Here is a 26,268-nt window from a genome sequence, read left to right as displayed (position 1 = left end):
GGGGGGGGGGGGGGGGGAAGATTTCCCTGACGAAAAAAGTGGGCTTCGTCGGGCGTCTATCAACGTCTGTCGAATGTTCCATTGGGGACCGAAAAATATATTTAGGAGATTTAAAGGCTTATTTAATCGATTTTGGGTCTACAAATAATGTATAAAATACATATACAATTTTCCACTACGAGTTGTGGTTTTTCTCCCCGACCGGGGCGGGGGGATCCCTCCCTGACGAGAAGACCCCCTCCCCCGGTACTGATACTTCTACTTTAATACTCGTCAAAGGCTGTGCAGCATCTAGTCGTCAAAACCTGTGCGGCATCTAGAGGAGCCTGTGAGCATCTAGATACTATGATCATTAAATGATATTCAAAAATAATGCTATAATGAATTTTATGCAGTAAACTACAGAAAGCCAACGTTTACCAATTGTCTGTACGTCCTATTATTCTAGGGTAATGCTACAAGGATTATAACATTTAGTATTTTGATACAATCGACGTCACATAATCTTAGTAAAACAGATACCTCATTTCGTAAAAGAATACACTGTGAACACCACGTACTGGGAGCGAGCTATTTATCATTGCAAAGATAGCCTTTAGGTATCAGACTAATGTATGAGGCGCCACTTGGGTCGTTTTCAATGTGAATTCTGTGCAACAATGCTAAATATCGCTATTTTAGTTAGGCCTACTTTGTCGTATCAGAGAGAACATAAAGTATATATATATATATCTACTGTTCCGTTTTAATTTTATATATATATATATATATATATATATATATATATATGTATATATATATATATTGGTGTGTGTGTGTGTGTGTGTGCATAGACAGCAGATTCCTCTTCTTTAACGTTCAAAATGTATTTATATAATTATATTTATAGCATTACCGAAAGACAGTTTCGGGGCTTATCTCTATTATGTTTGGTTTTGACACTCCTTCATTCGTGTTACCTTAACAACCGGTAACACAAACCTATTTCTCTATAGCAACGTCATCGTGACATTTTACTGCGTTTGGTACACTTTTATGGTTCATTTATATTGTTAGCAGACTGTTTTATGTGGAGAAACGAAATAATGTGACATAATGCTATTAGTTTGAAATGATTTTTGTCGTCGAAAAGTCGTTTTATTAAGTGATTATTTTGCAGGAAGAATATTGTGTCTTTCTGCATTCATTTCCAATGTATCTGTAGGCCATTATGTGTAGGCAAAATGTGTGTAAAATGTGTGTGTCTTAAAATGTGTAGGTAAAATGTGTGTGTCGTAGACTGTGTGTGTTTGTCGTGTGTGTGCCGGTCCCCAACTGTGCCTGTATAGTGTATAGGCCTACGTTAGTGTACATGTCTCTGAATATCATTTATGTGATTATGTACATTTACATGAATCAGTAGCCTTGTTTGTGTCCGTATTTTAGGATTTATATCTTGTGCTGTCTTTCACTGCAGAAATCCCATCTGTTGGCTATCAGCGGACAGACGTTCATCATACACCACTTAATAACAATTTAATCTGTGTTGTTGATTATTTTAAATATATAAAAGCTGTGACATCAGTTGTTGAAAAATGCATGATGAGATTTAGTGAGTAAGGAAGTCATTTCCGAACTACGTCAAAACGGATTGCCACACTCTCAATATCAACTGGAAAAATGAAGTCTTCTATACTTTAATGCTCGTCTATAAGTAAAAATACAGACTAAAATTAAGGCAATTTGTTCATAACAGATTGTTAACGGGACATTAGATTGTGTTATTTTATCGTTTATATATATAAACAAAAAAGTTTTTTTTAAACATTTTTATTGTGCTTTGAATGTGTACTTTTTATTATTACAACAAAGAAAGAAGAAATAGCAAAAATAAAAGGAATAAAAATATATTTATATTATATTATTTATTATGTATTTTGACATAGGCCTATGAGTTATCTACATTTTATTAAGAAGTAAAAACCTATGTATTGTGTGTATGTATGCTATACTTTATTCCTTTTTGGGAGGGGGAGGTTCTTTTTGTTTAAGGCAAAACTGTTTCTGTATTACCTTATTTATTCGAATAAACGCCCTGCCTCACCAGAGTCTTAATTGGAATAAACACCTTTCTCAAATTATTTTTTCCTCGAATAAGCGCCCTCTTCCTAAATGACAGTAAACAATACAAATGGAAGCCATCATTCTCTATTATAAATATTCCACTCTAGCAGAATTAATTAATCAGTTCAAATTTTAAGTTAAGGTTTTACATTTCGTTAAGTTTACTTTGGTTATCATTGTCTTTTGTATTTTATTTATGTTTTGTTCTCTGTTTGATTATTGGATAAATAAAAGTTTTTGAAAAACAAATAGGGCAAAATGAGTGCTACTTTAGCCATAACGCCCAAGTCACAGATTGAAATTCCCGCTACGAACGACTCGTCACACTCCACGTCATCAAAGATCAAGACCCTTCGAAATGATCTGAAACAAATGGTTGCTGAAAACCACACACACTAGACAATTGAAAGAAATTATAATGAATAAATTAAACTTGAACGAAATACAAACTGAGAATGCACACGGAATGGGGAAACAGAACTGAGGTAACCAGAAACCGAGGCACATAATTGCAAACTTCCAATGCGAAGAAAAAAAAAAATATGATTGTTAGTATGAAAAGAATGTACGGTACGGATACAACTATGGGACAAGAAGGTAAAGCAGTCGACAATATAACATTACTTTAAGTTAACATCACTACGACGCCAGCTCGGACTCAGTACGTCAACGGAGTAGGCAAGTTTTAAAAATGTATACGTACTGTGTCGATTTATATCCTGCCACTCCAAGCTAGAATTACAACATGCATGGTGCTTAGTTCCAAACACTTCTTGAAAAAGTTGCCAAACATGACCTTCTGTAACAGAAATCCAAACACGCTCCAGACTACAGAAAGATGACATTCTTTCCAAGAATTGAATAAGCATGAAATAGTTTACCTCTGAAATTCTAAAAAACCAAAACCCTTAAAGCATTTGAATCTGGTTCGGATACGGTGGCGTTATTCATATAACGATGCCTAAAAACACAACTCTTGATAAATTTCATTTTAATTATCGTTTTTAATACGGATTCATTGTGCAGTAAAACTTAATTTACCAGGATTTCAATATGCGTTACAAGCTATTTTGACCATCGTATTTATACTGTGTTTTCCAACCTTTTCGCAGACCTAGGGAAAGAAAGAAAGGTAAAAGGGTTGGCGTCAGACAGAGACTTAACGAAGCCACCTCTGCCAAGTATTGTCATGTCCATATACGATCGTTTAACAACAAGATCGATGAATATTTACAAAACATGGTGCGCCAATGTTCCACAACGAAACAACATTGTACTCCAGACTTGGAAATCCTCTTCTTTTCACTGAGACTTTTATATCTACCTAGGGATAGGAAGTTTGACTCTGTTAAGGTTACATTTTTTATATCCTACGAGGTGGTAGCTCAGCCATGGCTGCAGGGGAAATAGCAGAGCAACTTCATAAAGCTCAGTCCAAATCAACTAGTGTCATCATAAACTAAAAACTTATTGCTGAAAAAAATATGTATACATATACATGCACATAAGCATAATCTTGAAAAACACATATACATACAAAGTATTATACAAAACTGATCTGAACTTAAATATTTAAGAATGGTTGTCCATAAAAATCAAAGATTTGGTGGCAGATGTCCAAAAATGGATTTCTCTCAATTTTACCATGAATAGATACTTGGATAAAAAGCATATCTATGACATTTGTTTAATTTTTTAGCCTTCGTTGTCATGGCAACGACCCATTATCTAAATTTTACCGTTTTTGTCAATTTTCAGAAGTGAAAAAGCACTGATTTCAGACCTTATTTTAAAAAAGAACATGCACTATATATATTTTTGTGATCATCCATGTAAATAACCAGGTATTGATTTCCATTTGTCGCAAAAAAAAATTGTGTAAAAAAATCTGTTTGGAACATACCATTATTTACAAAAGGGGGTTTTTCTCAAAATATATATTTTTTTAAAGTATGCCTCAAAAACCTATCTGTAACTTCCAAAGTGGTGCATACATATCCACCATCTTCTACATTTTGATAGTCAATAGTTGTCCAAACAATAATCAAGAAAAAAGTTGTGGGTAATTTACACACATGGATGCAGTATTGCCAGAAAAAACGTCATTTTTTAAATAAAAATATATCAGTTACATAAATAGTCTAACAAAATGTTAAGAAATGTGTTGCCAGGCTCATTTCAAGTAATTTAAAACTTAATTTTGTACTGTATTGATAGAAAACAGCATTGTTTTTATTAAAAATTAACATAAATATACATCATTTTAATGAACAGTTAACGCTATAAAATATAATATAATTCATTAACCATAACAAATATAGTTACCTGACTAGTTTAACAACATGCTAAGGAATTTGTTGTAAGGTTTATTAATATGCGTTACTGTATTGCCAGAAAAAGCAGAATTTTTTCATTACAAAATATTGTAAATATACATTTCTTTACTGTACAGAAAATGCTATAATATAAAGTATAGGCCCTAATTTATGTAACAATAATATTACTATGTACATGACTATTGTAACAGGTTTATTTCAAGTATGTTACACCTGCATTGCATGTAAAGCAAACAACTTAATTTAACTTTCTGAAAAGAAAAAAAAATTCAAACACCACTCTGACAAAAGCAATCCATGATAAATTCCCTTTCAACGACGAAGGAAGACTCAATTTAATCGTTGAAGTCACCATGAAAAGTTAATTTTACCATATACAATTGGATGTTAAAGATCAACTGTTTCGTGGACAAGCATTTGGAGGTTGTCTATTGCGATTTCTCTTCGGCAGCTTAAAGAATATCTTCATCTGACTCGTCAACAGTTTTGTAGCCTCCAGTGTACTACTATGTCTTGACACTTCTCTAATAACTTTACATCTTTTGCTCAGATATTCTGATGGTTTAGATAACTCACTGTCATTCCTAGCTATTCTCATGTTTTTCTCAACCTCTGACACTGACTATTTGGAATTTCTTTTGAATATATTCTTTTTGTAGTTTCTGAAAATCTTGTGTCTTTTCTTGTTTTCTTTGAAGGTGAAGGTGCGTATTTAATAAGTGTTGATTATCTTTTCAGTAAACTTCTATCAGATTACTTTTCATATTCTTCGTATCCATACCTATTTGCTCAATGTGGTAATACATGGTACAACAAAAGATTTAATTATTTCACTCCATGCACCTTTTTTTCCAATTGTTCAGTCTTATGATCACATTCTTAAATATCTATCTCGCTTAGGAATACAACAATCAGCCTTCTTACCGCCTCTTTGTAGAACTGAACGTTTCAAATCCTCATATTCTCTAAATGTCTATTCGTCTTCTGACAACAATTCCTCCATTTGTACTACTCTGCTACATTAATCTATTGTCTAATTTTTTTTTATTCTTCTTTGGCCATTGCAAATTTATATTGATGAATATAAATGTAATGTTTCTTGTATGGCAGGTAATAGTCGACTGACGGCTTTTGAAGCAAATGAAAATTTAATTGAAAGATTAGACATTAAAAAATAAAAATGCTACCATGGGAATATGCAAGTGTCAGCTGAAAGCCTTTAGCATAACCTAATTCTGCTTTGACCAACAGTGTTTGATTCTCAGGTCTGTATTCAAGTGTTCCTGTCACTATCTGATTTTCTAGTGTACAGAAGCTTATGTAAGACTTTATAAATCCATCTTCGGGACAGAAAATCAAATAATTATTAAACGTATCCTTCATTTCTATATTACTTCGCCATTGAGTACAAGCTTGCTCTTTTATCTTATAACAAACCTTGAATTACTAAAGAGTTTAAAAACTATTATTTAGGAGAAATAAGTCTTTGCAAGCAAAGATAAACTGCGAAGTTAAAATAATTGTAAAAAAAAAACAGATTAGAAAAAAAAAAAACTAGTAGGCTGACTAGAAATTAGGGGATAATGGTAGGTTCAAATAAATTATCTCCAGAATCTCCAGAATTTACTACCTGGCTTAAATAATTAAACTAGCTGATTCTCGGGATTTCTGAATCTTAATGCATTTCACAAGTGGTTTAAAACGATACGATATTCCTTTATTGCCATTTTAACAACATAGTAAAAATGATGAATGAATAATAATAATAATAATAATATATATAATAATAATTTTAGTTCCGCTTTTAACACAATCAAACCTCATTTTATGACTCATTGACATGAATATTTCTGCATCTATTATTCTCTGGCTAAGGAAACTTTTGATTATTCGGTCACTAGAAGTTTAAAATTGGTTATACCACTTATACCAATATGGGCTCACCCCAAAGCTGTGGTCTTTTCGCCCCTGCTCTTCATTTTTTATACAAACAATTGCAGAACAATGCAGATTCATAAATAAGTTGAAATATTAAGAGGCCAGGAACTGAATAATTAGGAAGGGTACCCCAATGCCTACCTATAAAGGATCAGGTGAATCTGTGCGGCACCCTCTCAACGATGAGATAGGCCTACCATACTCTAGTAAGGGACGACACAGCGCCAGATACAAATTGTTATAGGCATTGTTGCCTTGTGCCCTTCCAAATATATTTTTCGAGAACAAATTATCTTAGAAGCAAGTATAATCGACATGCCTACCATAACACATGTCACTAAGTTATTGGACAATAAAGGTTTTTGAATTTGAATTTGAGACTAATTCACACATTTGTTTGTTGAATTGCCACTCTTGCCAAATTACCAACTGATCATGGAAACTGAAGACCCCACTTCCTTGAGTCATAACAATACAATAAAATACAATACACATAAAAATAATTATTTATTTGAAGCAGTATAAATCATACATACAATTGCAAGAATTTGCAAAAAACAGAAGACAAAATTGCGCTCATAACTTCTACTGGATAGTGCCTACATTTGCAAAATTGTCTTATTTAAGGCGGCAACAGAGATGTGCTTAAGATGCTTAATCAAGTTTAATCTAAAGCTCTGCGACTTCTTAATATCCTGGTCCTGCAACCGTAAAAATGAAATGTTGCAACTCTGTGTGCTGTATCCATAGGCGTAGATCCCGGGGTGGGGGGATGGGGATATATCCCCTAATATTTGACAAGGGGGGATGGTCCATTGTATCATCCCCCAATATTTTGACTATGTATGGGATAAAATGGAGCTTTACACACTTCAAAAGACTGTCACAGAAATAAGTTGCACTGTCTTATGCGCTTACAAAGATGAAAATTAGAATAGTGTATTAGTGTTGATAACAAAATTATTTTATCTGGTACCAATCTAAGCTCTTCTTTCCTTAGATGTTAGATGTGCTTGCAAAGAGAGCCACATTTCACACTGGAGGGTGTGTACGACATCCGTAATGTTATGTCAATTCCAAGGTTATATCGGTTGATGAGGAATTTATTGATTAGGCCTATAATAGTAAATTGCATCAATTTATTTTGCAAAAACAAGGTTTCCAGCTTCAGAGGGGGTCACATCCCCTGTCCGCACATTGGCGCTAACACCAGGCGCGTAACAGGGGTCTTGGGTCAGAGTGGGTATTTATTTATTTTATTTTATTAATTTTTTATTTCAACCATCTTTAAAGAGGGTAACCCTTCTTGTTTAGCCCAGTAGCCCAGATATTCAGGGGCCCTCTTTAATAAAATTAAAGAACAGTACAAACAACATCATTACAACATAATAATAATAAATATAAGCATTTTCATCATGGTTTTATTTATTACAAACATATTCTTTCACCATCTATACACACTGAGACCCTTCTTTTAGGTTAAAATGTTCTATCTTAAATTTGTCTTTCTTGAGTTTGGGACTATTATGTGTTTAAATAACTTAAAAAGGAAAAAACTAAAAAAAACCCCTAAAAAATGCGCGCCAAGCGCGCAAAATATTTTTGTGTTTTTAATTCTGATTTCGTCGGAATTGATGAAAACTCCCTAAAATGTGCAATTTATAGGGTAAATTGGCCTACCGTAACAAGAAATGGGCGCAAAGAATTTGAGAATATATATTACTTTAAAAAAATAATGAAAACAATTATTTATAGTATCGGATGCCAGGGAATGCATGAATAGAGTACGGTAATGACTTCGGTGTTTATTTATACATAGTTGAGTAATATGGGCCCAAAATAATTCAATCAAATTCATATTAAATATACAGTATAACGTAAAAAAAAACTTAATTTAATGTAATTCTACAGTTCAGAAGTCTTTGAAAAAATGAATATTATCGTGTTTGTTATTGATTTGCTGTAATAGGATAAAAAAATAGCCTAGTGTCTCCTTATTAGTTTTAAAAGTAAGGTTGAAATTAGAATTAAATTTTGGTGCACTTGGAGCCCCCTTTATTTGCAATTGGACGTAGTGCATTTCCTCGTTTTGTAGAGACAGGTGTCTCCTACAATATAAGTCTCGACTGAATCGGGGTGTCCTAAAAGGGTGTTCTACTATATAATAAAAAGTATACTAGAACTTATTCACCATTGCATCATTACAGGGATATAGTAATGACAATATACGTTCTAAACGCTTTGTCATTTAAGTGACGTGGGCAAATAGACGATCAATTGTTCGTTGATCAGAAAAAACGGTGTGTAAAGTGCTATCCTTTATGCATTATGCATTTAGCTCGTTAGTAGAAGGAAACATGATCAGAAAAAATCGCAGATTCAGTGAGAGTATTATTTGTAAAAATGAAGGTGTTTGGTCTACGATAAATTATTATTATTATTATTATTATTATTATTATTATTATTATTATTGTTGTTGTTATTATTTTTATTATTATTATTATTTTTATTATTATTATTATTATTATTATTATTATTATTATTATTATTATTATTATTGTTATTATTATATTCATGTTTCGTTCTTTGAATCAGTAATCGAAAAATTCTTAAAAGAAATATAGGAGGATACAATAAGAAGGTCTTTAAATTTGGTAGGCACGATTTTGTTTATTGTAGTCAGTAAAATGAGTGTAAATTATCTTATGACCAGAGAAATACAAGAAAACTTAACGAGGTTTGAATAGAAATATAGGCTTAAGTGTAGACATGGGCATAGGCTTGAAGCGAAAACACAAAATACAATACAAAATAACACTAATAGATGGAATATAGAGAGAAGCAAAGAAAATAATTTTGAAAATATTTAAAATGCCAAGGTAACTAACTTGTCTAAATGTGTTTTTTAAACTTTGTCTTTTTTTTGTACTTTTATTTCTTTTAGACGTATTCAAGCTACACAGCTAGGTGCATTCACATGGATTGTTGACTTTATTCCTCAATATTTAGGACCCTGATTACAACGATCATGCTCATCATCATCATCAGTCACTGATCGTTAAGAATATTATAAACTTAAGTGGGTATTATTAAAGAATATCCTACACACTAATTAGGATTCTCGAAGCGGAAATAGTATTATTCATGAAATCACTAATGCTATACGGTAGAGGCCTTATGTACAGAGAATTTTGACCTGATATTTCTGCTAATTGACATAGGCCTACATAATGAATATGCCTACACATATATGGGTACATCTAAAAGAAATTAGATGATAATGTAATCAAGGTATCGAACCACTCCCGTCGGTATTTCTTCAAATGATATGACAGGTGGTATTGTGTACATGAGTAACATTTGTGTAAGGTTCGCGACTGGTCCAGGTGACAGCGAGACAATCGGTCACCCAGCGTGGCAGTCGTAAAGAGTACGCCTTGCTTACATATTCCCAATTAATTTCCAATTAATATTAGTAGATTTCATTTCAAGATATTAAAATTACTGCGCAATCATTCGGTATGCCTAAATGATATTCAATTACATTTTATATTTTTATGTTGATCGTTCTTTATTTTGTTATTTTTGAGGATAGTAGAAATGTAGGCCTACTGTTGCAGCTTCCCTTTCCCTGAGAACTCTCCAAAGAAAATATGGTTTCGATACCACAGCATTTCACAGAAATATCACAGTTGGTACATTACCATAATGATAAAACCAAAAACAGGCCAAATATACTAAAATAATCACAGCAGAAGATTGAGAGGAATCGTGAAGTACTGTAAATATGACAATTAAAATATCTGTGACAATTAAGACTTCTGTCCGAATTTTCCTAATCGTCCGGAGTTGTCCAACGATTTTTCTCACTTTTTGAAACTCGCAGGCTGGTAAGACCCTAGGCAAGAGACCTAATAATTATAGATGATTCTAATGATAGAAATGTGAAGTGTTTTTTTTTCTTTTTTTTGTTAACTGTTTACATAAACAGAGTAGGTTTAAATAGTTTTGTCCGGCAAATCTGCATTTTCTAAGCTTCAATTTAAAAACTTTTGTGATAATTTTGATTTACATTTATTCTTGAAATTTTTTTCTAATCACAAAACGCATCAACTTTTATCATCTTTATGTAATAATGTAATACATGTGTTATATTTTTAGGCCAGGCCGGTGTCAATCAACTTGGTGGCGTGTTTGTCAATGGCAGGCCATTGCCAGATTTCATCCGCGCACGAATTGTTGAGCTTGCGCATCTAGGTGTGCGTCCGTGTGACATATCACGTCAGCTCCTCGTTTCTCATGGCTGCGTCAGTAAAATATTGACGCGTTACTATGAAACTGGATCCATCAAACCGGGTAGTATCGGTGGAAGCAAACCAAAGGTTAGTCTATTGATTAAAAGATATAATATTCTAACATAGTTGAATGTTTTCACCTGTTCGCATATGCTCTATTTAAAATAAAAATCACATCAATCATGTACGGATGTACAATAATGAACAGAACATTCCAAACTCACAGCTTTGCGTTCGAGGACAAATTTAATCAGAAACGATAGAAGAACAGCACTAGAATAGTTTAACGACAAAGAACATCAGTGAATAATGCAATATCAACCTGAACTCTTTTCATTACGGGTAAAAAACACATACGGTCATTACCATCCTGCAGATAATAGAGAGAGATAAAGAAGCAAAATGTTTATTGGTTAATTCATAATACAGAATACAATTATACCAATAATGTAGGTTAATTCTTCATCCGCTAATGCGGTTAATTAGGCATAGTTGGCCCAGAAATATCAACCAAAAATAACAAAAACAGAACAGAACTTATTCGTATATAGTAATTAATGTTTGATTGACATATTATATATATATATATATATATATATATTAACTGTTTACATATACATATATAATCATCAAAGAAAGGTGCAGTGTTCGAATTGAATAAAAGACATAATAATCGTGTAGCATAGCTCTCAACGAATGTTGTCCTATAAATAAATGAGTAAAGAAATTGTGTATAAAATTCCTCTGAGGGGATTTGAACATGCGGCCTCTCGCTGTCAAGGCAAGCGTCATAACCATTTGATCACAAAGGCTTCATGGTTGAACAGATTCAAATTAGGCCATATACACTCTATTACACAATAAGTACGGCTGGAAATACATAGTTGCATATAATATAAATCAAGATAGCCGTTAACACTGATAAATTATATATAAATCATCAAAGAAAGTTAAATACAGTGTTCAAATAAAGGACATAATACATCGTGTAGCATAGCTCCCAATGAATGTTGTTCTATAAATAAATGAATAAAGAAATTGTGTAATAAAATTTCTTTGATGGGATCCGAATTTGCGACCTCCCGCTGTCAAGGCGAACGTCATAATCATTAAACCACAGAGGCTTCATGGTTGAACAGATTCAAGTTACCGCCAGATACACTCTATTACACAATAATACGACTGGAAATACATAGTTGCATATAATATAAATCAAGATAGCCAATAACACTGTTAAATTATATATAAATCATCAAAGAAAGTTAAATACAGTGTTCGAATAAAGGACATAATACATCGTGTAGCATAGCTCTCAACCACTCTCCCCCCTCTCACTTTCCCTTTGACCGAGGTCCATGTGTTGGCCCCATAAATCAAGCTTAAAAGCTAACATCCTGATGTCGTTGGCAGTGACTAGCTAGCTTTAGTTACTTCTAAATCTTTGATCATGGAATATCGTGGCCGAGTTTGACAAGTTTGTGATGAAATCTGTGGACTGTAGGCTGTTTTATATATATAAAGTGGTTTTTCGTCGATTGTAGCCTTGACCTTTGACATTGACCCTTCAAAATTTAATTATTGTTAGATTGTTGGTCATGGAACATTGTGACCAAGTTTGACGAATTTCTGATAAAAATTGTTGGCTGTGACTGTTATTATATACAAAAGTAGTTTTTCGCTAATTGTGACCTTGACCTTTGACCATAGCCCTTCAAAATTTAATCACCCCGAGATCTTTGGGGATCATTATGAGAAAGTTTGAGGAGTTTCCCATAAAAACTATGGCCTGTAAGCTGTTCACAGTCAAAGAAACACACAAACACTTAGATTTAAGGCGGTATTGCTTTGGTGGAGCCAGATTGCTTGCTATTTTGGGGTGAACAGCTTCGCTGACAGTCAACCAGTTACCTTGGCTGTGTCCCTAGGCAGCGTGAGTCATGTTGGTTTTATCTGGTTTTTAAAAATTATGTTTTTTATGTTATGTTATGTGGCACTGTCTCAAAAGTGATTCCAATAATTTGAATTGGATTGAATAAACCACGTGAACAAAGAGTGAACAAGAAGGCTAAATGATTTATACAGATAAATTTTGAATGCCATTGGAGTGTACTGGTCCAAAAGGTGTAGTGGTTTTAAGTAAAAGTTCCCCGACATTTCTTTATCCTTACGATTTTTATTGCTCCATTTGGCATTATGGTCTATAACAATCACTCTGCAATTTGAGATTGAATGACCAACTGAATTGAAAATTTAAAATGCTCGGCTACTTTGATCAAGCTTAGATGGATAGCTTATCTAGGCCTATGTTGTGTTATTCTCATACGAAGAGTATTTTTTTTTTAAATTTCTCCGACATATTGTTTACCACATTACAATATAGGCCTATGAGATAAATGACATTTTTGGTGAAGCAATTAATTGATTGCTTTATCCGAAATGTGATTTGTTTGGTTGCCCTTGAATGACTGTATAGAATCAAACAGACAACATGATGAACCACACAGATGACAGGCCAAACTATGAGTGTCGCAAGAATTAATTGGTCTCTTGAAGGTTAGGTGGTCCACAATAGGCTATGAATTGTGTATCCGAAAAAAAAACAGATCTAAGAAGACTTTCTGTGATCTGTAGGATGGGTCAGTTTCTGAATTATAATGTTGGTAACCTAGAGGGTAATAGGTAGTGGTTTGTACGTCAGTGTTAGAGTTCAAGGTATGCCCTTTTTTTATATAGCATTTTTAATGGGTCCTCGATAATAATTTCTATTCCGGAGATGTCCAGATAGTTCTGCTGTGCAAATCTGAAAATCTAAATCCGAAAAACAATGCACCTGGCTGTACGGAATGTATTTGGTACAGTGCAGTGGATGACAGAGGGAGCAGGTACATATGTTTATCAGTGGGTTTACGGAAGAGATCTGTTTTAAGTCACCATTTTCCATGGTAACGGTGATGTCCAATAAGTCTGCACTGTTTGTGATTTTGTAGAAGAAAATAGTTTTACCTTGTGAGATTAATGTTGGTGATGCTACACTGAGGCAGGATTCGCTCGATGGAAGGAAGGGGCTAAGTTGTCGGTAAGCGCCGACTAGCAATTCCCAGCGAGCAGAGGTTTCCAGAAGCTAATCGTTGGGTTTCTGGTAAGATAATCTCCCTACTGCCTGGAAAGGTATGGTTTTCAGAGACGTTGTAAACAAATAATTACGCCTTTAAATAAATACAGAGAATAAAAAGCATCTCTTTTGTTCCGACGACTTGGTCAACAGGAAGAAGGGATTGCCCTGTCCAGTGTTACTGGCACCAACATTGCTCCTCCACCAAATCCCCCTCACCCACGAGGATACTGTATATACTAATAAGTTGAAACCTATCTCAGAAAAGTGCTACCTGACTTACAGTAGCGTTTTACAGGCGCAGATCCAGGATTTCTCCCTGACCTTCGCACAGTTGGGGTGGACCTTGCAGACTGTGGTGGTGGATCCAGAAATTCGAAATAGAGGGTGCCACATAGACACTTCAGTCCTACCATGGGTGGGGCTAAGGTAAACAAAAATAAGATTAGGCATATGTTGCCTCTGATGTCCGGAAATGGCACTCTCAGAATTTGAATATAAATTTTTATTTTTTTTTTCTATTTATTTTTAAATAATTTTCAAATATTTATGGGGTCCAGGCTGGCTGGGTTCCCCTTGAATTCGTTCATGTGACCTAGAGTTTTAAAACAAATATTGCTAAATTACAGCATTTCTATAAAAACATAAATGAACTTTCAATGCTAATCAATGCTAAAAATAGGCTCCCAGCGGGGGCGTGAATCTACTGCTAGACGTGTTTTTTTTATTACTACTTTTAACTCATTCAACATTTTTTAGGGTTTCGCCAATGGCCAACACGACCAAATTCAAAAGATTTTATGCGACGCCCGACCACGCGCACTTTGCTCTTGTAAGAGACATCGGACCCCTCGAGGGCCTCGTCGTGGAAATCCCGGCGCCACCCCTCATAATTAGCCTACCAGTCTCTGTGGACGACTTAGCCTAGCCAGGGAACAGTGAAATTAATTAATTAAATAATTACAGTGAATTGATTTCACTGTTCCCTGGACTAGCTACACCAGCTAGGGCTGCTAATAGTTGACGACGTACTGTACGGCTGACCGGCGGCCAATGAAAGTTACCAGCATAGGCTACGTATACTGAAGTTCAGAAATGTAAACTGAAACTCGACGGAATAAACAGACCCAAAATGAAATATCAAAACAAATTTTCATCATCTACCGTAATAATACAAATAAGCAATTAGTAGAGCTCCGCATAGTACACTATAAAAAATTATTATACGAAGGTTAGATTTAATGCTTGAAAAAAATTCCTGAGGGCCTGCAACCCCCGAAGTAAATTTTTGAATGCATTAAATCTAAGTATAATAATTTTCCATTTAGTGTAGGATGCATGCTCTACTAGTTGCTTTATAAGTCAATCATTGTCTTTTAATTTTAGTTTTTTATAACCAACTGTTGTAGCAGTCATCGGTTGCTATAGTGATATGGTCAGTTATATACGTGTGCGTATTTAGCTGTTTGATGCTGATATTTGCTCCTGCAGTACGCGTTTAATTAACTACACATCAGCAGTACAGTACGGATACGATGAATAACTATTGTAATTTGTATTGTGTTAGAAAGAACTTGTTTGTAAAGCTATTTTGATAGATTTTCGTCAAAGAAATAAACATTTCAGCAGTCGAGAGAGAATACAGTCACTGACCTTTGTGGTCGGTGTATGCAGACAGGTAAATCGTGCGATGAGTTCATAACTAGGCTATGGCAACAACGCTTTTCCGACTCAGAATTTTATACTGAACAAGAAAAATGTTGGTGCCAATTTTTTCGAGATGGTTAACTGGCCGCCATCTTGGAAAACAAGATGGCGGACACATCTATATCATTATGTGGTATCATTGGAAAGGAAATAATGCACTGAATATTTTTCCCATTAAACCAATATAAAAAATGAATTGTAACGGAGATATTCGCCATTAAACATGTCATTGTCTGCTGCCCTCTATTGGTAAAAATTTCATTTTCGTAGTTCGTAGTACAAATTTAGCTGGATTTCTCAGTTCTAATAACGATACTTTGCAGATTCTTGTTTGTAAACTGGACTGATACACTGATAACAACAACATTTTTGTTCATGTTTATTAGTTTTTTCACACTGCAGGGGTGCCAAATCTCCCGGAAATCGCAAGAATCTCCGGGTAATGAAGACGGTCTCCCGCACTCCTGCAAAGCAAGAATCTCCCGGAAAAAAACCTATTTCAACAAATTCATAATTTTGCATGTTTTCACTGCTTTATTATCAATTTTCTAAGGAAGTCAGTGCCGGTGGGTATCACTATGTGTAGCAAATATAATCAAATGTTTAATTAAATTAAAGAATTCTTTAACCAGATCAGTAGTACAGTACTGCCGGCTTCCTAAATACTTAAAAATTATGAAAAAAAATGGGGTAGAAATGAAAATGATATTCAAATTTATGTCTGAAAGGGCCATTTCCGGCCATCTAAACGTGCCACAATTATACATACTTTCCTTAGCTCCAGCCATGGTGGGGCTGATGTGGTTCACACCCTCCATCTGTGAAAGTCCCTCCAGGCCCCCACCCTTCGACCCACCACCGCAGATCTCCCGGAAATGACTTTTTCCAACTTGGAAACCCTGTATTAGGTGCCCTCCTTTTGTACGCAAATTTTCCTCGGATTCGGCCAGCGGTTTCTTAAACATAGAAAGTTGTAGCAGCTAGGTTTGCCAAACGATATTGTTCCAGCGAAATTGTGCCTGTCGTGCCAAGATACATGAAGGCATATTGAGATGGTGTTCATAAGAGAAATTTAATTATAAAAACTAAAATGAAATGTGCTTGTTATTACTGTAGGTGAATCCATAATCTACAATTTATTATTATTTAGACTTATGGTAAATATCATGTCACCTTTTATGTTGTAACCCCCGAAATCCGGATTCACAAGTACCGGGATGGTTTTTGGTGTAAGATAGTCTCATTCTTCAAAACTTCTACATGAAAAGTGGTAATCATAGATAGATCTGTTACCACATTTATTTGAATGAACATCCCCTCAAGCCTTATTTGGAATAAACGCCTTAATTTTTTCCTCAAATAATCAAGATCCCACTCAACCAAATGACTGTAAACAAAGTAATATCATTGTCAGGAGATTCTATTGATTTTTCTATTCTAGTAGAATTACATTTTTTTCATTCATTTTGATAGTAATTTTGTGTTGTAGTGAAATTTAAGGGCATATATTTTAAGTATATACGCATATAATTCACACCAAACGAAAAATAATAATAATAATAAATACCTCCCTCAATAAAACCCTTCTTAACAATAAAAGTCCCCTGGTGTTTATTCCGATAAATACAGTATTTACAATTGCTCTCATAATTAGCAGTCTGCTAAACGATTTTGTTTTTTACTAGACTGGAAAATACCAGGATTTTGCAGTTGTATTAACATGCATTAAAAAAAATATATTGATAGGAAACTGTCATTGCACAAATAATATGGTTATTTACATTGTTTAATGAAAAAAACACACATAAATAGAAATGTAATTTGTTTATCAATGTATCAAATTAGTTACAAAAATAATACTACAAAATATCAGTATTAGAACCAAGAAAACCAGTCAACTTCATACAAACAACAATAAAAATAAATTTGTTACCAATAGAGGGCAGCAGACAATGACGTGTTTAATGGCGAATATCTCAATTTTTATGCATTTCATCATACTAGTGTAATGGGAAAAAATATTCAGTGCATGATTTCCTTTCCAATGATACCACATAATACTATGTTTGACTAGATGCGTCCGCCATCTTGTTTTTCAAGGTGGCGGCCAGTTAACATTGTCGAAAACATGGGCACCAAAGTCTTTTTTGGTTCAGTATAAAATTCTGAGTCGTAAAAATATTTTTGCCATAAATTAACATAAATTTGAGTCTATTTTACTACATTGGCCACTGTACTAGAAATCTAAGCCTAATAAAACTTACATTTGACATCGCTGAGCAAAACACTAGTCGAGTAGTTTTGCCATACGGTATAATCGGCTATCACTCGTAACCTCGATCGGACGTGTTCACGAAATTATTCCTGAACGTTGAATAATTGTCGGCTCATAATCAGAGACTTTCGAAAGTTACCATAATTTACATCGGGAAAGTATTGCGATGGCATAGTAGCTACTTTTGCGCAATCGCAGTAGCCACAAAAACACAGTGTCATTTTAGTGTTGGGCTAATTACACTGACTACATTTATTTTGTTGGCAAAATATAAGGTATACGGCACTGCCGCTAAAACCAAACCAAACAAAATTGGTTAATTTGTATAATATCAACATTGTATTTTTATTTCTCACCCTGATCTTCGTTACGGCGAACGGTGTGACGGTTTGGATCCGCGCCTGTTTTGATGTTTATAATTACTTTGTTTAATTTCTTGTTACAGGTAGCTACCCCGTTAGTTGTGAAGAAAATTATGAGTTACAAACAGGAAAACCCATCTATATTTGCGTGGGAAATCAGAGACAAACTTCTGCAAGAACGTGTTTGCGACGAAACCACAATTCCCAGTGTTAGTTCCATCAACAGAATTCTACGAAATAGCTCCATTATAATATCCGATAAGGTAATTGCGATTTATCGTGGTATTTAATATTTGTCAGAAATTTGGCAAAACATTATTAGTTACATTATTTCAATTTTTGGTCTCACTCATATTTAAAAATGTTCATCATCATCAATATCATCATCATAATCATCAATCATCATCATTATTAGCATCATCATTAACATCATATTATTATTACGATGTTGTCACGTCAGAAAATTTAATATCTTGTGGGAATCGAACCCCACGACTTCCGGATAACTAGCCTGGTGTCATAACCACTAGAGACCAGGAAACGTCAGGGCAAAACATCACTCTTTTCATCAATTTTTCTGACTCAAGCGCAATCCTGATTAGGGCTGGTGGTTAGGCTAGTTTACTGCAAGTCGTGGGGCTCGATTCCAACCCGAATTACTTGAAAGATTTTCTGCAAGTGTATGGGACGTACTGAGGATTCAGTACCTTAGCACGTCAGTCGGGCAAAACATTTCTTCTGCTAATAATAATAATAATAATAATAATAATATTAATAATAATAATAATAATAATATTAATAATAATAATAATAATAATAATAATAATATTAATAATAATAATAATAATAATAATAATAATAATAATAATAATAATAATAATAATTATTATTATTATTATTATTATTATAATTATAATTATAATTATTATTATTATTATTATTATAATTATAATTATTATTATTATTATTATTATTATTATTATCATCACCATCATCTTATGCTTACATTTTGCGCAGTTGCTTTCATTTCATGATTTCATTTAAAATTAATAACATTCTATTCACTATTTACATTATACGGTACGGTACCGTTTAAAATAATATGTTTTGTTCACGGGGCTTCCACAGGCGTTCTTACACCGTCACATAGCGTTTGGATCGACGCTACCAGCACCGACACCTCAGAAGCCGACATTAGCGACGACAATGAACGCGTTTCCACGTATCGTCCCTCCTATGCCCTCATCTCTTACATTCCATTCACCAGTGCCTCAGAAGAACGGAGTAAAAAGAAAGCTAAAGGTGGATGAAACTAATGATGAAGACGATGATAAAAGCAAGGCATCGAATGAACCGAAATCAAAATTCAGAGGTAGCATAGCGACATAAATATTTTGCTTGTTTTCTGTCGTGGTTTGATGTGTTTTTTGACTGTTATTTATATTTTAAATCCAAAACTAGGACAGGTTAAACTTACGTAGCATTCCAAAAGTTTCGGCATCATCTTTATCACTGCAGTTTGGTTTGCATTGTGTGCTCAGCTTTTCAGCCAAGAAACCCACTGGTTACTGACTGTTCAGACACACTTTTTCTTGCGTTTCATTTAATTCCAATCTCCTTAAATTGCCATTGTAGGCAAGTGTTTCTTTACATCGTTCAAACAAAAATTAATGGCATATCATCATAACCAAAGCACATGAGAGGCTTTATTTTAAAGTATTGTTGATCATGGGTTTTTAAAGATGTATTGTCCCTTGAAACTGACAAAAAAAACCTAAAAATCAATGTTATAAGATGCTCATTTTTCAGTAATATACATATAATTAACTTGAGCATATAAGTAAGTTCTGTAAGTTCCTCGGTTATTAAAGTGAGATCATTAAAAGTTTTCGCTATCTCGTTAATTCGAGAACCAATCCACCAAGAAAATTTCCCGTTCTCGTTAAAAAAATATACCGTACTTGCGCGAAAAAGCGCCCCTGGATTCCTAAAAAAAAAAAAATCAATCATCAGTACAATACATCACCAACTTAATTTTCTGCATAAACTATTCGCATCTATCTTAGCATTGTCGGTCGGTCAGTCCATTTGTCGGTCTATCATGAGTCTCCATAAAGTTTAACATGGTTTTCAGTTTTGATTCATCTTTAGAATGCCGTTCTTGTCTTATTGATACCCCTTTTTGGATTTAGAACTACAGTATTTAATATCTAAAAAATAAAATACTGTATGGTAATTTTCAGTCAACAAAAATAAACTGACATCATCAGTCTCGTATTTAGGCAAGAAACCTGCAATGATCCTGCTAATCTGAATTGGCAGATGGCCAACACGTTTACAACCACCACCAACATCACCACTAATTTCATCTGCTGTTGTGTAACTACCCCCAAAATTTATGAGCCATGCTCTCTTGACGATTACATTTTCTTCACCAAAAACCAAAAAGTGCCTCTTGAATTTTCCAATTTCCCTTAAGCACCACTTCAATTTTCATCTATTTCCATAAGCTCCCCTCAATTTCCACTCTGTTTGCATAAGCACCCCGTTTGAATAAGCGCCTCTCAAAAAGAGCCAAAAATATTTTAAGCGCCCGGGCGCTTATTCGCGCGAGTACGGTAGTGAGCTTTCGCTATCGCGTTTCGCGTTCCCCAGAACCAAGCTCTTGGTGGCAGCATATCCTGTTGCCATGGCCGTGGTACGTGCTTGGACCGTGGTGCACGGTTGCTATTGAATGGTATACAAATAATGAATGTTTATGAGTCCAATGGGAAGAATATTTTCATGAGTTGAATGGAAAGTCAATCTTTCAACGAATGAAAATATTCTTTCCATTTTACGAATACAAAACATTCATTTTTACTGTGGTTGTTTTATAACACACCTACATAGATCGGTTCGGCCTAGACCTGCTAGCCTGGCCTAACCTAGGCTTATCCTCCGTGCAAAACTTAGTAGGCTAGAAATCCGTCAGCGCATTTCGGAAAATATGAGCCAAATTCCGCACAGATTTTCCGCAAGTTTGTGCTAGTTTTTGAGATATCATCAACGCAATTAAAATACTTTACAGCTGTTTACAGTAAACAAAATCTATTCATTACACACCGCTAAGACAAGTTCAGCAAGAAGTAGGCCTTAGAAAGGTTATAACAAAGATATTAGACATACAAGATAGAGCACTCGCATAGCAAAAAAGAGGCGGATAAGGATCCAGACGTACGCGGCGCCCATTCAAGTTTTCTATACTTGGTCCAGACGTGTAGGGCGCTCTTCAGTTGCTAAGTACAGAGCCATATATATCAAGAGTTGCGACATTCCGCTCCTCGGTTTGCGAAAGTCACGTGGTACACACCATCCATTTTTGTGTCCAAATCTTCCCGATGAAAACATACCAAGTATATGAGTTAGGTATATTACATAGTATTTTCACATGCGTTTTTGATGTTATTACCAAAGATACTAGAAATACAAGATAGAGCACTCGCATTGTAAAAATGAGGCGGAAGTCGTGCCCAACGTAGGCGGCGCCCTTCTTTTTAACCATGCAAGTTTCCTATACTTCGTGCCCAACGTACAGGGCGCCCTTCTGTTGCTAAGTACAGAGCCATATATATAAAGAATTGCGACATTCCGCTCCTTAGTTTACGAAAGTCACGTGGTACACACCGTCCATTTTGTTTCATAATCTTCCCGATGAACACATGCAAAATATATGTGTTACGTACATTGCATATTAATTTCACACACTTAATTGGGTTTACAACTATATTTTACAATTAACATCACTTAGAAAGGACAGCGTATAAGAATTCATATATAATCGAATATTTGCGCGCGTGCGTGCTCGCATAAATTCCGTGCTCGCGTAAATGATTGAAATTAAAATTAGAATTGTTTTCAATTATCGGTAATTCGTCACATTTTAATCAATGAAGACCCGACCTATTTTATTTAATGGTAATCTTTTCTTTGGTTTTAATTGTTTTTAATAGTTTTGTATATAGTTATATATATATATATGTATATATATATATATATATATATACATATATATAAATTTAAATAATTTATCAGTTGCATTATTACACTGTTTAAAATTTTACTTTTATTTTCTCATTCGCCTAAATGCGTTCGGAAAAATATTTAAGCTAAATAAGAAAAAAAAATTAATTTTTTTTCCGACCTTTTCTGACGATCTTTAAAAGTTTACGGCGCCCTTCTTTTTCCAATAATGGAGGAAAATTTTATCACTAATCAGAGTCCGGTCGTCATACGATTCTGCGCTTTGGTGTCTGTCATTTTATTGTTTTAATTTATTTAATTCCTTCTTGTTGTATCTTATGGATAATGGCAACGGTTTCAACCTCTGCAAAAGGACATGTATTCACAGTCTGTATTCCCACCACGCATTTCGATGGAACAGTTTTTTTTTCTGTGGAGAACTCTATCTTGTGTTTCTAGTATCTTTGGTTATAGGTTGGTAGCGTGACATCACATCATGGACTCAACCCTCCTGGAAAAAAGTCAGTTCCGCGTCTTTTTATCCAATCAAAAGATTTATTACGTTGATGTCATTCATGTTCAATGTGCAATGGATTATTCGGATGAAAAAAAATGTAAGTTGGAACAAAATTGACGATGATCGATGAAATGGGCAAAATAATGTCACGTGGTACGAAATTAACCAATCAAATGACTGGAATCTATTTAAGTGTGTTATAATACGGAATGGCTAGGGTCAGGCTTGGGCAAAATACATTGATTATGTGAACATCTGCGAAAAATTCGAGTGAATTTGCAATCAGTACGGCATTTGATGATTTTCTCAAGGTAATATATAATAATTTAATATTGAATATAATCAAATGTCATTGAAATGTTGCAAATATATTAATTTTCTTGTTCTCGATTCATTGCCCGGGATCCAGCAGCTGAATCTCGGGTTGCGAGTCTAAAACTAGGCCTAAACTGGTGACGTCATACACAAAATATGCACTTTTCCCGGCGGATTGGTTCTCGAGGCAGATCAAAAAAGCTCACTATTATGTATTAGCACCTCGGCAAGCAAATATCGGTCTTGGACACAACCTAATGCTTTGTTTATACATGTTGCTAATGATTTTATATCCATAAGCGAACCACATGTATTCTTTAAAAACTTGATAGCACAGAACTGAATAAATACGTATGCATACCTTATTGAAGGCGGAGCCACATTCAGTAATCTGTAACGTGGATGTTTACTTTATGATTTGGAAAACAACAACAAACCTATTCGTCAGTTGCGATAGATTAATCGGCAATTTCTTATGGATAATATCTAGTGTAGAACAACAGAATACCGTCTCCATGGTTCTATACTAGATATTATGGATAATATCTAGTGTAGAACGGTACCTATTCTGTTGTCAGATTGTCAATACTTTTTCTTTTTCTTTTTTCTTATTAGGCTTACTTACAGGTAGGGGCCTATTCTTAGCAACATTTATTTGCTGATGATAGTAGTTAGAATTTGATCGGCGATCACTCTGCCCATTTGAAGAATTGTTTTGTTTCTATAAAATTGTTACGTTTTCGTAAAATCGCTGCACGCTATCGCCCGACGCATTTAGACCTTTCGTAAACCCGCCTTGCCAACCCTGAGCCGCCGTGCCCAAAATTATGTAGTTTCTACGCATGCGCCAGGAAAAAGGAATGTAATCATCCGTGCGAGGGGTTTTTGACGAACTTTTAGAGAGTTACTAATAAGAGTACGTTTTGTATAAATATTTAACATAAAAATTACGCTAAAAAGAAAAGATCGACGTTTAGAGAGTTCTTTAAAATATGCGAAAACTGACATTACATTGTCATTATATTTTACAACAGGAAAAACAAAGTTTAAAAGAAATTATCTTTCATATGGAAAGATAAGGAAATTCAAGAAGGGAACAGGAAGGGAAAAAAAGTAAAGATACGAAAATGAAAGAAACAAAAAGAAAGAAATGATAAGGAAACATAAGAAAAGAAAAGGAAAGAAAAGATAAGGGAAAATAAGAAAGGAATGTGAAAGAAAAGATAAGGAAATATAAGAAAAGAAAAGGAAAGGAAAGAAGGAAACATTAAAATGAAAAAGGGAACGTTGAGGGAACATAAGAAAGAAAAGGAACTTGTGTTTAGGATATACAGGCAAGCGTTATTGGAAGGAAAGAAAAGAAACGACAACTCAAACACATAACAAAATGTAAACAATAGTTGATTAGGTAAGAAATCATAACTAAAATAAAATGGCAAAGAATAAAGAAAATGCTCTGAGGAAGGTAATTGAGATAAAAAAAAAAACCTGGTTGAAGTTTTATCAATTAAGCAATTATAATATTTAACAAATATAAAAAAATGCATAAAATTAACCTGTTATTATTTTGATAAATTTCTGATTGTTGATTTAATTGCACCATAATTTTCGCTCATTTTCTATCTTCTTTTAATTTTGATCCTGCTTTTGATTTTAATGTAAAGCGCATAAATGTTTTTTAGCATTCTAAGCTATATAAATATAAATTTATTATTATTATTATTTTTATTATTATTATTATTATTATTATTATTATTATTAGGCCTATTATTATTATTATTATTATTATTATTACTATTATTAGGCCTATTATTTTTAGGCGTATTATTTTTCGATACTCATGAAACTAGTGCAAGGAAAAGCTTTATGACTATTTAGTTTACATTTGTGGTTAATTGTGGTTTAAAATACTAAAATGAATTATTTGGGATTTGTCTTGTCATAGCGCAGAAAAATAATGCATCGCGGCGTGTTTGGTGATCTTTCGGCGACGCTGATTGGCAGATCGTAGTGAAAACATTGTAAAGACAGTGTTAGCCGGAATTTGTTATGAAAATTTTATGAAAACATTGTTTAACAATCCAGGAGAGATAAGTAAGATTGTTTAGGGGATGGGTGACAATCCATACTGTGTATTCTGCGTCAAAAAATTTTGTATGCGACTGTGCTTATTTCAATGACTTTAGTAGTTGTTTCATTTCTGGTCAGAAGGTTCTCAGGGCACTGGTAATCTATAATTTCCTTCACTCCCTCGTGTATTCAATCCTTCTTTGTTTTCCCTTTTCTTTCTTCCGATTTAGCTTACCCCTTACTCTCATCTATTTTGGAGGGGAAGGTTCATGACCGTTTTCTTAACTTTTATAGATACAGAAACCAGATCTAGATATGCCACAATATTTACCCTTTCAAAAACACAGGTCTCCTCTATCCTGGTAAATTAGCCGGAATTCGTTATGAATTATACAGTAACAAAACACACAATGCCGGGTAAACGAAAAAGCCCAATGACAGCTTGCTAAAATCATTATTACGTGTGCAAGGGAAACGGGCAGATAAGAACACGATTTGTTTTATTAGAAATAATCTTTTCAGAATATCATTAGAAAGAGGGAAGTGGATCATAATGCGGAGTAATCTTATTTCAGTTACTGCATGCTATGCATCATTACACCAGGGGTCTTTAACAACACTCAGATACTAACAACTAATTGTCTCTAATTTCTTGTTACTAAACTATGTACCATAATAAATGCTTAAGTACAGGTACATGGATATGTATCGATTAATTTGTTACAGAAGTAACTATTATCTCAATTGGTAATCAAGTCAGCAATGTAAGTAGGCCAAAAAATTAATTTAGGGAGCTGTAATGGTTTAGTTAACTTGGTGTGTTTTGTATGTGTAATGGTGGGGGTGGATATATATGTGTTGTAACATTTCTTATATTAAAATATATCTCCTTAGAGAACCTTTCTAATCTGGTTGTTAAAAATGAATAAGAAAAATACGTGTATCACGCTGATCTCTATTCCACATTGGTGTTCCCTTAAAATAAGTCTATATACAGAGGGTGAAATCATTTGCCTATAATTGAATTTGAATTAATTCCAACGAAAACCCTGATTCCTATACTGGTTGGGAAGAATTTTTTCACGCAAGTAGATTACACTTTACCCTTTACAATTGATATTTTATGGCTGTATATTATATTATATTTTATACATAGATATACATAATTATAGCCCCTTATTAATTTATATATCCTTATTTACATATATTTATATATATATATGTACAGTATATATA

At 34.0% G+C, this 26,268-nt stretch overlaps 1 protein-coding gene across 1 annotated transcript in view; it reads left to right on the top strand.

Annotated features, from left to right (window-relative positions):
- The window catches only part of LOC117102113 (paired box pox-neuro protein-like), a 22,066-nt gene extending 2,549 nt beyond the window's left edge, over positions 1 to 19,517 (top strand). Inside the window, exons 2-4 of the mRNA XM_033242315.1 lie at positions 10,539 to 10,759; positions 18,212 to 18,391; positions 19,257 to 19,517. Coding sequence (XP_033098206.1) covers positions 10,539 to 10,759; positions 18,212 to 18,391; positions 19,257 to 19,517 — 662 coding nt within the window. The remainder of the gene's footprint in view (positions 1 to 10,538; positions 10,760 to 18,211; positions 18,392 to 19,256) is intronic.
- Positions 19,518 to 26,268: the final 6,751 nt, after the last annotated feature.

Source organism: Anneissia japonica, unplaced genomic scaffold (assembly GCF_011630105.1).
Source record: "Anneissia japonica isolate Jap-2015-1 unplaced genomic scaffold, ASM1163010v1 scaffold171446_len717541_cov154, whole genome shotgun sequence".
Classification (NCBI taxonomy): domain Eukaryota; kingdom Metazoa; phylum Echinodermata; class Crinoidea; order Comatulida; family Comatulidae; genus Anneissia; species Anneissia japonica.
Note: the sequence above shows the minus strand (reverse complement) of the source record. Positions and strands in the feature narration are given on the sequence as shown.